General features: G+C 38.9%; 1 protein-coding gene across 4 annotated transcripts in view; it reads right to left on the bottom strand.

The window, feature by feature from the left end:
* The window catches only part of tcf12 (transcription factor 12), a 182,944-nt gene extending 169,175 nt beyond the window's left edge, over nt 1–13,769 (bottom strand). For 3 of the 4 annotated variants that reach the window (XM_061881865.1, XM_061881874.1, XM_061881881.1), the window contains exons 1-3: nt 13,585–13,769; nt 12,857–12,945; nt 6,862–6,934 (exon numbers count right to left, since the gene is read on the bottom strand). In XM_061881865.1, the coding sequence (XP_061737849.1) occupies nt 6,862–6,934; nt 12,857–12,928 (145 nt within the window). In that variant the 5' untranslated portion in view covers nt 12,929–12,945; nt 13,585–13,769. Of the gene's footprint in view, nt 1–6,861; nt 6,935–12,856; nt 12,946–13,584 lie in introns of those variants that run through there. The other variant, XM_061881890.1, reaches the window with a different exon arrangement.
* Nucleotides 13,770–14,035: the final 266 nt, after the last annotated feature.

Here is a 14,035-nt window from a genome sequence, read left to right as displayed (position 1 = left end):
AAGGTATGCAGTAAAAATGTATATTAATAATGAATAAAAAAATACGTTTATGTATATACACATATATACAAATATACATATATACAAATTTATATACACATATATATACATTCATATGTATATATACATATACATATATATACAAACATATATACATATATGTATATGTATATAACAATACATATTTATATATACACATATGTATGTATGTGTATATAAATATATATACATATATATACACATATATATATACATACATATATACACACATATATATATATATATATATATATATATATATATATATATATATATATATATATATATATATATATATGAATTATTGACCTATCCAAGTTTCCGATTACTTCACATCAAATATTACACTAAGAAAAATATTTTTGGTGGAAGATTTAGCAAATTTGTTAAATAAATAATCAAAACATTTATATTTTGTGGTTTTCTTACTGTACCGAAAATGAAACGAAACATGACCTCCGAACCGAGGTACGTTCCGAACCAAAATTTTTGTGTTTTAAAAATCCTCTGCTGTATCATCCATTTATCCATTTTGGTATAAACTCAACTCGTCGTGTTCGAGTTGCATCCAAAGAACACCAAACCTACTGTGAAGCATGGGGGGAAACATGCTTTGGGGCTGTTTTTCTGCTAAGGGGACAGGACGGTTGATCCGTGTTAAGGAAAGAATGAATGGGGCCATGTATCGTGAGATTTTGAGCCAAAACCACCTTCCATCAGTGAGAGCTTTGAATGGTTGACCAAATACTTATTTTCCACCATAATTTACAAATAAATTCTTTAAAATTCCTACAGTGTGAATTCCTGGATTTTATTTTCATTCTGTCTCTCACAGTTGAAGTGTACCTATAATGAAAATTACAGACCTCTGTCATCATTTTAAGTGGGACCACTTGCACAATCGCTGGCTGACTAAATACTTTTTTTCCCCACTGTATATATAAGTACAGAAAGCCCCTGCCTCAAAAGAAAATATTGTTTGCCTTGGTGCCCTTCCAACTTGCTTTGGTGCCCTAAATTATGACCCCTCCTTTAACGCAACACTTGCCTTGACCTTCAAAAGTTAAAGTTCGAGGCCTGCTAATATACAGTCCTACGACGGACCTGTCTGTCAAGTGCTTGGGTTGGCGAATGGGCCAAAGATAGCACAATCTGAATTGATCCACTAAAACACTACACTCTTTTTATCAGTGACCAGGCAGGGGTGGGTGCAATCTACATAGCCCTTCTTGTTCAATCAATTAAAAAAAACAATTGCATTTGTTTTCGGTCCACAACACATTCCTACTCTCATGCCATGCCATTGTACAACAAACCCCACAAGACAACTGATACAGATGAAGTCAGACTCAATTGAAACTCAGGGTTGAAGCACTCATTCCAAGGCCAAAATCAAACACTTTCGAAATCGACGTCGAGGTTTTCCAGCACGCTACAGTGAAAAGGTCAATTAAATAGTTGCATTAATATCTGCGGTCGCCAAATTATTTTACTTATCTACATTAAAAGATATTACTCTTGTAAACTCGGGTTTCGTAATAGGACCTAAAACTTAATAATACTATTACGTGGTTTTAATTTTACAATAATAAAATAATTAGTCTTAAGGGGGAACTGCACTTTTTAGAAATGTTGCCTGTCATTCACAATCCTTAATTTTTCTGTTTTTAATGCATTCTAAATATTAAATAAATGCAATCAAAAGTCTGCTTACAATGGATTGCTCTATTCTGGCTATAAAGCACTTACAAAAACCTCCAACACTTCCATCAAGGTTTTATATACACACTGTTATATATATACAGTATATATATATAATGTAGTAACAGGCATATTAATAATGACATATAATATTAACGTATTTTTATGTGTCAGTCACAGCGTGCAGTGACAGCGCCAGCAGGGCATGATCTACCTAACTAGCAAATCATCATCAGCGTTTTTACAACGCCGTCATCATCCCCGCCCCTTCTCTCTGAATACAGCTAATGTTTGGCCCAAACCTGACACCTTGCGCTTCATTCAACCAAACTGTAATAGCGAGCCATTTCACATTCTCAGTAAAAAGCAACAACGTTACGACAATGGGAACAGTAATTATTTAGATTACTCGTTGGTAAAAAATAACCCTGCTGGCAACGCTGTTATACTCTAACGCCATTATTACCATCACTGCTGTACAGACTAAAAATAGTTTGTCTGCGTTAGTGCTTATACTAACATTATCACTAATACGTGTTAAAATTCCGGTCACAAAATGTACATGGAGTATTGTTGGTGATTATTGGATGGTTATTTAGAGGGCTTTATGATCGGAATAGAGAACATCCCATTGACTCCATAGTAAGGGGACTTTTATTTACCTTTATTTACGAGTTAGAATGCATTGGAAAAATAACAAATATGTCTTCTTGTCTCATAATGATTGTGAACGATAGGCATAATTCCAAAAAAAGTGCACTTGCCCTTTAACTTGATGAATGACAAGGGCATAGTACTTTTTATAACGTCCAGTTGATATTGTTTTTCTCTTAGCACTCCTTTTTGGGTCTGCTCTTTCTTTTGCAGCAAAAAAGCCACAAAAGCTAAACAAAACCATATGATATACAAAAATGTAACCCTTTCGTGATTGTGATAAGTTTAAAATCCAAGGTTTTGCGCCTTTAGAGGCATATTAAAGGCCTACTGAAACCCACTACTACCCACCACGAAGTCTGATAATTTATACATCAATGATGAAATATTAACATTGCAAGACATGCCAATACGGCTTTTTTAGTTTACTAAATTACAATTTTAAATTTCCCGGGAGTTTCGTCTTGAAAACGTCGCGTAATAATGACGTGTACGCAAGACGTCACACGTTTTTAGTAAGTATGAGCGCTACGCACACACACAGCTAAATGTTGTCTGCTTTAACGGCATAATTGCACAGTATTTTGGACATCTTTGATGCTGAATCTTTTGCAATTTGTTCAATTAATATTGGAAAAGTCACAGTAGAAAGATGGACTTGGGAAGCTTTAGCCTTTAGCCACACAAACACACGGTGATTCCTTGTTTAAAATTCCCGGAGCTGAAACATTCCTATAGATCAGAACGCGGTCAAGCAGACATGGATCCCAACCGAATGTCACCCAGCAGGTTTCGTTGAGAAAATTGTGGTTAAAAAGTCAGTTCTTACCGGAGAAAAGCTGAGCTTGTGCCGTCCAGAGCTGCCATCGACTCCCCTGAGACAATGCGCGTCAAGACACCCGTGGACACACCCTTCCGACTATCAGGTACTATTTAACTCACTAAAACTGTTGTGTATTATTTTCCTGTCTTCTCCGTATTGCTTTTGTGTTATTTCTCCTCCATCCATTAGTTCCAACTAAGCACACCTGCGACTGACTACTCACTGCTCGGCTCTATTCAAGTTCACCACAGTCAGCTGCTCCTCGCCGGTTAATGACTCCTGTGCTTTCCATGCCCGCATGTTCAACTCGCATCCAACCAACTCGGTACGTTCCTTCTCCTTTCTTATCACCATTCCTTACATCTGGTGTTTTTGTTCCCTAGTTCCCAGGTAAGCGAGAGAAGTTTTTGTTGAACCTGCTGCTAACCATCGAGAGTCCTCCTTCAGTTTAGTCCCCTTCCATGGTGTGCGCTTTTGCCCCATCGCCTTGAGTTATCCTTTTGAACTTATTAAAGACAATCTTCTTTTGTGATTCAACTCCGCCTCCCGTCTCTGCATATTAGGATCCAATCCTTACTCAAGACCTAACAAAAACACTAGCAACACAATAGAAAGATAAGGGATTTCCCAGAATTGTCCTAGTAAATGTGTTTAAAAACATTGGAATCCGTCCCAATGCAATCGCGTTTTTTTTTTTAACTCTTTTTTTTTTTGTCTATAATTATCCTCGAACACGAATCTTTCATCCTCGCTCAAATTAATGGGGAAATTGTCGTTTTCTCGGTCCGAATAGCACTTTTTGTTGGAGGCTCCCATTAAAAACAATGTGAATATGTGAGGAGCCCCCACATTTGCGACGTCATCGTCTGCGACTTCCGGTAGAGGCAGGGCTTTTCTCTTAACACCGACAGTTCCGAACTTTATCGTGGATGTTCTCTACTGAATCCTTTCAGCAAAAATATGGCAATATCGCAAAATAATCAAGTATGACACATAGAATGGACCTGCTATCCCCGTTTAAATAAGAAAATCTTATTTTGGTAGGCCTTTAAAGTAACAGTACCTCTTAAAGGCCTACTGAAATGAGATTTTCTTATTCAAACGGGGATAGCAGGTCCGTTCTATGTGTCATACGTGATCATTTCGCAATGTTTATATGTTTTTGCTAAAAGGATTTAGTAGAGAAAATCGACGATAAAGTTCGCAACTTTTGATCGCTCTTAAAAAAGCCCTACCTTTCCCGGAAGTAGTGCGCGTGACGTCACAGATTGTCGGACTCCTCACATCCACCCATTGATTACAATCATGGACGCCAGCAGCGGGAGCGATTCCGACCGAGAAAGCGACAGTTTCCCCATTTATTTGAGCGAGGATGAAAGATTTGTGTTTGAAGATATTAATAGCGACGGACTAGAAAAAAAAAAAAAAAAAAAGCGACAGCTCCTGGCGACGACGGCACTGTGAGCGTTTCAGATGTAATTAGACACATGTACTAGGATAATTCTGGAAGATCCCTTATCTGCTTATTGTTTTAATAGTGTTTTAGTGAGATTTTAAAGATCGTAAAGTAAAGATTGTAAAGACATACCTCGAGGTCGGATGGCTGCGTTGAACACACTGTGTCTCTGAGAGAAGCCGAGGAGTCAAGCTCACAGCTGCTGCAGAACGACGAATAATCCACGGATGTTCTTCGGTAAGATATATATCACAATTTCCCCATCCAAAAACATGCCGGTTGACGTAGAGAAAACATGTTCGCTTGACCGCTCTGCTTTCACAACAAACAAAGAAACGCCGGCTGGGTCTCGGTGCTAAAGACAGCTGGAATCCACCCCTTTCCACCAACAGCATTGTTCTTTATAGTCTCCATTATTAAATGAACAAATTGCAAAAGATTCAGCAACACCGATGTCCAAAATACTGTATTATTATGCGGTTAAAGCAGACGACTTTTAGCTGTGTGTGTGAGCAGCGCTAATATTTCCTCACAGTTTGTGACGTCACGCGTATACGCCATCATTCCGCGACGTTTTCACAAGAAACTCCCGGGAAATTTTAAATTACAATTTAGTAAACTAAAAAGGCCGTATTGGCATGTGTTGCAATGTTAATATTTCATCATTGATATATAAACTATCAGACTGCGTGGTCGGTAGTAGTGGGTTTCAGTAGGCCTTTAATGAACATTTTGGTCGAATTTTAGTTTGCACACGATACTATCCTTTTTGTTGATGATTGAAGCAATTTTCAGACCTTAAATTTAAAATTTAATTTTAAATTCAAATATTAATGACTTCTTAAATATTTCGAACTGTTGTGAAAACTACAGATATCAATCAATCAATCAATGTTTACTTATATGGCCCTAAATCAAGAGCGTCTCAAAGGGCTGCACAAGCCACAACGACATCCTCATGTATTTCAAAAGAAAAATAAGTCAGTAAGCAACTGGTGTGTTAACAACCATGTAGTGTACTACACTATAACCAGAGGTGGGTAGAGTAGCCAGAAATTGTACTCAAGTAAGAGTACTGTTACTTTAGAGATTTATTACTCAAGTAAAAGTAAGGAGTAGTCACCCAAATATTTACTTGAGTAAAAGTAAAAAGTACGTTGTGAAAAAACTACTAAAGTACTGAGTAACTGATGAGAAACCTGTTACTTATAATGATGACGGCAACAAGTAATGCACAAAAACATGAAAATAGCAATGAACAAATTCAGAACCAGGAATATCTCTTAAGCAACTAAAACAATAATATATATTAAATAATATATAATTGGTTTTACACTTTATTGAAAAAAATTTTTTAAATGAATTTTACCTTTGCAACCTCATTATACTATTGGCTAAGTTTTATATTCATAAATGTAAGTTTCTCAATACCCGACCTGTTTTTTGTGCCTTTAAAAAAGATTTCAAACTCTACATTAAAACATTCTTCCTCTAACAACCAAAAAGCTGTGAAAACGATGATGCTGTGTTCCAAATTTAAGTTATTTACTGAGATTGAGTGAGCCTATGGCTTTGCACTTTGTTTACTTTATTTATATATATATATATATATATATATATATATATATATATATATATTTTGCATTATATTTTAGTTACTTTGAATTTACAACCCCCTGGTGCTGTTTTGTACGGTTTTTATACTGTTTTGTACTGTTTTTGTACTTACTTTGATTATTATTTTCAACTGTTTGTAAATGTTGAAATTTATAAATAAAGGTTTATTTAAAAAAAAAAAAAGTGCAGGTAATCATGTGACCGCCTGGCTCTGTTTGATTGGTGAAATGGAGTCAAACGTCACCAGTGACTGCATTTGATTGATGAAACGCAGGCAGGTGATATATCCTACTTTGAAGGTCTGTCTGACAAACCAAAACAAACAGAGCGTTCATTAACAGATTGATAAAAATCAGTAGCAAGTAGCGAGCTGAAAGTATATAAATGGAGCGGAGTAAAAGTAGCGTTTCTTCTCTATAAATATACTCAAGTATAAGTAAAAGTATGTTACATTAAAACTACTCTTAGAAGTACAATTTATCCCAAAAGTTACTCAAGTAGATGGAACGGAGTAAATGTAGCACGTTACTACCCACCTCTGACTATAACTGATATGTGTGTTGGGTCCTACCTGCTGCACTAAACTTGCTGCTACCGAGTGTTGTTGGCCTGTTCTTCCCTCTGTTGACAGGTGGAGAAAACATCTGGGAAAGAAAGAATGTGGACTTTAACAAAGAATCCACAACTTCATTTACAAATATGCAACTACAGTGGTACCCAACTTAGGTGCCAAAATATTTCCACCTCTACTAATGTACAGATCGTAGATGATATATGATAAATAATTTATTAAATTAACATTGAAATGTGGAGTGCCATCCCCGGGTTGGGGAGGAGATCTTGTCCCAAGTGCAGGAGTTCGAGTACCTCAGGGTAATGTTCGCGAGTGACAGAAGAGTGGATTGTCAGATCGACAAGCGGATCGGTGCAGCGTCTGCAGTGATGTGGACCTTGTATTGGTCCATCGTGGTGAAGAAGGAGCTAAGCCGAAAGGCAAAGCTTTCAATTTACCAGTCGATCTACGTTCCTATCCTCACCTATAGTCATGAGCTGTGGGTTATAACCAAAAGGACTAGATCACGGGAACAAGCGACCAGAATTTGTTTCCTTAATTGGGGGGCGGGCCTCTCCCTTAGAGATAGGGTGAGAAGCTCTGTCATTAGGGAGAAGCTCAGTGTAAAGCCACTGCTCCTCCAAATCAAGAGGAGCCAGATAAGTTGGTTAAGGGCATCTGGTGAAAATGCTCCCGAACACCTCCCTGGGGAGGTGTTTAGGGCGCGTCCGGCCAATAGAAGACCACGGGGAAGACCAAGGCAGAGCTAGACACAGTAGCTGGGGGAGAGGGAACTTTGGACTTCTCTGCTAAGGCTTCTGCCCCACGACCCGACTTCGGAAAAGAGGAAGAAGATGGATGATGGAAAATTAAAATGATCAAAAGACCGCCAGGCATCACAGTGTAAAGAGGGGTTAGTGCGTTTGCCTCGCAATACAAAGGTCCTGAGTAGTCCTGGGTTCAACCCCGGGCTCGGGATCTTTCTGTGAGGAGTTTGCATGTCCTACCCGTGACCGCGTGGGTTCCCTCCGGGTACTCCAGCTTCCTCCCACTTCCAAAGACATGCACCTGGGGATAGGTTGATTGGCAACACTAAATTGGCCCTAGTGTGTGAATGTGAGTGTGAATCTATCTGTGCCTATCTGTGTTGGCCCTGCGATGAGGTGGCGACTTGTCCAGGGAGTACCCTGCCTTCCGCCCGATTGTAGCTGAGATAGGCACCAGCGCCCTCCGCGACCCCAAAGGGAATAAGCGGTGGTAAATGGATGGATGAATGGAAAAAAACGCCATTGATAACTGCACTTTGATTAACTCACGGATGCTAACATGAAAACAAAACACATTAACGTCTTTACCCATTAAGAAACAACATTACCAAATCCAAAACTTACACAAATACATTTCTGTCTGAGTAACTAAGATATTCAATTGAACCTACAAGTTGTGTTCTCTTAGACAGAGTGATCGATCTACATTTGGAGGAATATGAGACAAAAGGGTTATTACGGTGCGTTCAAAGGCCGCTGAACAGAGTAGGATGCCAAAAACCCCATCATAAATAATAATATGTGTTACACACTTTTCATTCAAATGCATCTTAATGTGCTATGATAAAAACTACTATTTAAAACAATAAAAGCTTTTCCATTAAAACAGATGAAAGACAGAAGTTGAAGAAACACTTAATTTGCTAAATAATGGGTTTTACCAGTATGTCTATTTGTTAAAAAAAAGTAACTTGGTGAAAAGATTTTAGTGTGTGTATAAGTACTTATTGAGCACATTCAACAATACCGTGAAAATAATGATAACCGTGATTTTTGGTCGGAATTAAATTGCACAAGAAATTTTCATATCGTTACATTGTAAGTACGTGTATGAAACAAATGTGGTTGACAGTCAGGAAAGTCAATTAAAGCCAACTTTTCCTCTGATCCTTTAACAAAGATTAACATGTTATTGTGACAAATGTACATATTAATTTGCTAAATCTGTTGTCCAAAACCAATATTGGTAAGACATGCTATCACTATTGATTGATGTGATGTATTTTATATTATGTAAAGCAGAGGAAAAGCAACAAGTTCCATATTCAGTACAGAAAGTTGTTCTTACTGTTTTTTGATGTATTAATAACTCTGACACTTTATGTGGACCTGATGTTTTATTTTCATGAACAAACCCAACTGTATCTGTTCAAAACAATAAATGACTATAAATCACTACTGTTTTATCAAATACCTATGTTAATATTAATGTAATGAATTCAAATGAAGTTTACAGCTTTCCTCTGAATTTTTAGGTAAAATTAAAAATTAGATGAATAAATTAATAGGTCATTTTTTTATTTTATTCACTTGACAGCACTATGCATAACTAGTAAAGGTGTAACAGTGTAGTTGATACCATGGTGTTTAGGTTTCAAAGTCTTCACAATAACAATGTGAGGCCTTTGTGATTTTTTTTCCAGCGCTCTAACGTTGGTCAAGTCTGGAAATAAACTACATCTTCTAGAATCCTCTGCGCAGTGCAGTGTGCCAAGGTGGGAGCGTGGAATACCGTACGCCGGAAGTGAAGTGTGTTCGTAGTTGATGAGGGATTGTTTTTTGGACATTTGCTGAAAAATGTCATCAAAATCTAACCATAACTATTTTAGTTATATTGCTAACAAACAGACAAACAAACCCTGGTGAAAACATAACCTCTTTGGCAGAGGTAAAAAAGTCTACATTCTGCAAAGCAGTACTTTCGTCTAGATCGTTTCCAAGGCAACACAGAGCTAGCCGGTCATATCGCATCACACATAGGTAATCACCCAAAAAAATGTATAATGCGGGAGATATGATAAAAATGAAAAACTACTTGATAAATCCTCAATCCATCCATCCACTTTTCCATGGCTTGTTTTTCTCAATGTCGCGGGGTGCTGGAGCCTTTTCAGCTACAACCGGGCGGAAGGCTGTACAAGTCGCCCCCTCATAAACTGTCATTCAAAAAGATATTTAAAGCCAGCAAAGCCAAACATCAGTCCGTGAGGTATTTACATTACTAAAAGTTAAATCGTTAATTAACTTTTCTGAGAAACAGCATTTTCCAGACATGGAGGACACTGCTTCTCAAAAAGTAGAAGTAAACATTATTGTTTTACACTGGATGTTGATTACTTTAAATACACACAACTGTAAGGTTTTGTTATATTTACTTGAAACAGCGGATGTCCCTGCACAATGATTTGCACTTAATAATTTATTTTTGTAATAATAAATATAATTAGATAGATAGATAGTACTTTATTGATTCCTTCAGGAGAGTTCCTTCAGGAAAATTAAAATAGAACATTTTAGCATTATGTTTGTGTGCAATTACAGTGTGTGTGTTTATCCTAAACATTTCTGCCACCTCATTTTACACACTACAACATTGTGAGCCTTTTTTTGGACATACACCACAGTAATATTGTATTGAGGCCTTAATACCGTGATAATATCGTACCGTGGGATTTGATACCGTTACATCCCTAATAACTACGAATATCCGCTTTTTCAAAGAAATTACTCGCTGCAATCACAGCCTTCGTGATCAGTCTTTCTCTTCTGTAACTCAGCTAATTGTCCATGTTGGATCCCATGAGATGACAAAACACCAATCAGAACAGATCAAAGAAGATTTTGAATTCCTTTTCAGTCTGTGTAAGAGGTCAACGCTTTACGCTACTACTACATTACAGTGGAACCCTCTATTTGCAAACTCTTTAACTTACTAACTTTTGGATCGACCCAAGTATGCCTCCACGTGCGAACCTTGTCCCTGTGTGTGAATGCTTCATTTAGTCATGCGTTTTTGCACCTGAAAATAAAAAGGCAGGGTGTATCATTGTAGCGGAGGCGGAGCCTTCCACTTACTTTCTGCACAAAACACTCACTTCTCAGTGCTTCAGTATGGTTGCCTCTTGTGTGTTTATTGCCTTTTGATTAGTTGTGTTCATTATGCTAACTCATTATGAGTCCCTAGGCTGACTGGCAACACTAAATTGACCCAAGTGTGTGAATGTGAGTGTGAATGTTTTCTGTCCATCTGTGTTGGCCCTGCGCTGAGTTGGCGATTTGTCCAGGGTGTACCCCACCCTCCGCAGCGGAGATAGGCCCCAGCACCCACCGCAACCCAGAGAGGGACAAGCGATAGAAAATGAATAGACAGATTATTAGTCCCCAAAAGACAACAGACCAGTGTGGAAAAAAGGAAGGGAATCCCTCAAGATTAAAAAAAAGACTACTTGCAAGAAGTTCTGTACATAAAGGTGCTTACAAGTATGACTGATGAAGATTGACAAAGCAGGCTCCAAAACCATGACAGCAAGTTTAATTGTGAAAACACCGGACACTCATGGCAAAATATGCCAGAGCAGACATAACGTGTACCGTTCCTTAAGCAACAGTAGAGCACACAAGCTCACAAGGATAAGGGGCGGTCCAGCACCTGAGCACCCGTCTTTCTTGCTCCCCCTGTCTGTCGGTTCCTTTAATTCAGCTCTTCGTCGATGTGGATGGATTTTATTTTTGTACTTTTTTATTACTGTGGAAATATGGTTGTTAAAGTTAAGGATCTTTTGGGAGGGCACCATAGTGTGTGTGTGTGCGTCTGTTAACAGAACAGTGCATACAGCACAGTCCTGCTTGTTATTAACTATAAAGTTGATACATCACCACTTGTTATGTTTGTTTTGATATAAAGTACTGTATATACTGTGTATAGAACGAGCTAATGTGACAAAATGTTCTTCATTTCTGTACTGTAAAGTTCAAATTTGAATGACAATAAAGGAAGTCTAAGTCTATGTCTAAATATAGCACTTTATAATGTGTTCAAAGTGTAAAAACGTTTACTAAAATATTGACATTTTCAAGGCTGGAACCCATTATTCATATTTATATTGTTTCTTATGGGGAACTCCGCTTCACTATACAAACTTTTCCATTGACAAATCATGTTCAAAAACCAATTGGGTTCGTAAATCGAGGTCCCACTATACTTCATTAACTACTGTAGTTGTCTGTACTACAGTCAATTTTATTGTTTTCCAAACAATATTTCTCATCTGAAATGTTTTTATTTATTTTCAAAGGGCATTTAAAATGTTAAAATTGTGCTGTTTTGCCTGCCATGCACAGATTAGTTTGATTCAAATTAATTTCAACAAGACTAAATGGTCCCTAGTGTGTGAATGTGAGTGTGAATGTTGTCTGTCTATCTGTGTTGAGGTGGCGACTTGTCCAGGGTGTACATCGCCTTCCTCTTAGTGTCCTGGGCATGACGTTAAAGTGCATCCGGCAGTGGAGGCTCCTCTATTGGGTCTTAGGGCACAAGGAGGTTAACCCCTATACTACTGTTACCCCCGGTAGCCCTTGGCAAAGGCCTAGTACCTTCCCCCTAGACAGGGGTACGGTGAAGACCTCAACAGCGGAGCAGGGGGAAGATGGTAGATTTAAGAACTACCACAACGGCTGCGATGGCGGAAGAAGGCTGCAGCAGAAAAGGGTCCCCCGTCATCTTGGACTCCATGCCACTGACCCTTACCCGATTCTGTCAAGGATCGTGTGGTGACTGTCTTTGCACCGGTCTCCCCACGTTAAACAAAGTCACGCACTGGAATCCTCCATAAAAGGGATACACCCCTACCAGGAGGATCGTCATACTCGTTCAAGTGACCGCCGTTGATTCCGCCTTCCGCCCGAATATAGCTGGGATAGGCTCCAGCGACCCCCCGCGACCCCGAAAGGGACTATCGGTAGAAAAACGGATGGATGGATGGAGATTTGAGATAAGAGTGATCCGAGTTACAAGCTTGTACGTTGAGGAAACACGCAAGAATGAAGCATCACAATTGTGTCGGACATCACCAATAATATATGCATATTGATGAACGGCTAAATTCAAGTGTTCTCACACATCTGAGCAACCAGGGCTGCATGATTGACAACCACTCAGGAAAAAGTGAACACAAATCTTTGCTTACTGCACTAAAATCCAGCAGGTCGCTTAACTCCTTGTCAGTTCCAAGAGCGGCAATCCGCTGCTGTGGAATCATCCTGGCGGGCTTGAGACCTGTGGAGAAAACACACACACACACAAGGAGGTCACATCACTGATGGTTTGTTTTGTGAATTAAATGCATGGATCAGTGTTGTGGGTGTACAATGAACACCATAATCTTTGAATGTCAAAAGTGAACAAAAGGTATGCTATAATTAATGTACAGGTAATAATGCATTTTATAAACATTTAAAACCATTGTTAATTAAGGCAAGAGACGATAGCGTTGTAACAGCATCTCTTTCCTTCACATTCTCTATGACAGCACAGTGCATGTTGTAAGACAGTTATGTGACAAACTGGTTATCATTAGTTTAACAGAATACAAGGCTGCAATAATCTTACTAAAAAGTAACATTGCTAGGTGGCTTTCGCTAGCAGCAAATCCAGCTTCAGTGTAGATTGTAAAGCACTAGCAGGCTGTCAGGGAGCTTTTTGGACATTAGTTCAGAGAAGAGCGCCTCCTTCCAGCGAGTTACACACTAATTCATTGGGGTTCAAATGTACGCAACACACTCAAAAAGAAACAAGCTAGCCACAATCTCACACCTTGACACAAAACCACAAAAACGCAATTATAATCTTCGTCAACTCATAACTTCTTTCACAGGTCCGAGCCGATTTCGCCAACCAACCCCCCTTTTATCTTACCTTTTTTTCCGGGTAAAATTCCAACTAGGGTGATCTGGTAAGGATTTGCCTTCTTGCGGAGTGCCTCGAAACGCGTAAAATGTGCCTTTAAACTACAAGAGCAGAGGGAATATGCTGAATTTGTACCAGTTAGTTCCCCTTAGGCAGACATTTTTTGCTGTGTGTGAGAGCCCTGGCACCGCGATGACATGGTGGAGTTAGAATATCCCTCCGCCGCGGAAGGGGATATGGTGCTATCGCTGTTCCTCTCACTCAGCGGGAGATGCTGCTCGAGGTAGCGGGCGGGGACGCGTCTCACCTCGGACTGATCACCGTCCGTCGATGTCTCGCTTGGTTCACTTTGGGACGTGGGTTTTCATTTGCAGGCTGCATGCATTGCACACCATTTTATCATCATCAAATCCAAACTAGTGCATTCGGGTAAACACAAATGTGTGTCATGTAGTGGGAT

The sequence above is a fragment of the Nerophis ophidion genome, linkage group LG02 (genome assembly GCF_033978795.1).
Source record: "Nerophis ophidion isolate RoL-2023_Sa linkage group LG02, RoL_Noph_v1.0, whole genome shotgun sequence".
In the NCBI taxonomy this organism is placed as follows: Eukaryota; Metazoa; Chordata; class Actinopteri; order Syngnathiformes; family Syngnathidae; genus Nerophis; species Nerophis ophidion.
The sequence above is the reverse complement of the archived record's forward strand: the minus strand, read 5'-3'. Positions and strand labels throughout refer to the sequence as shown.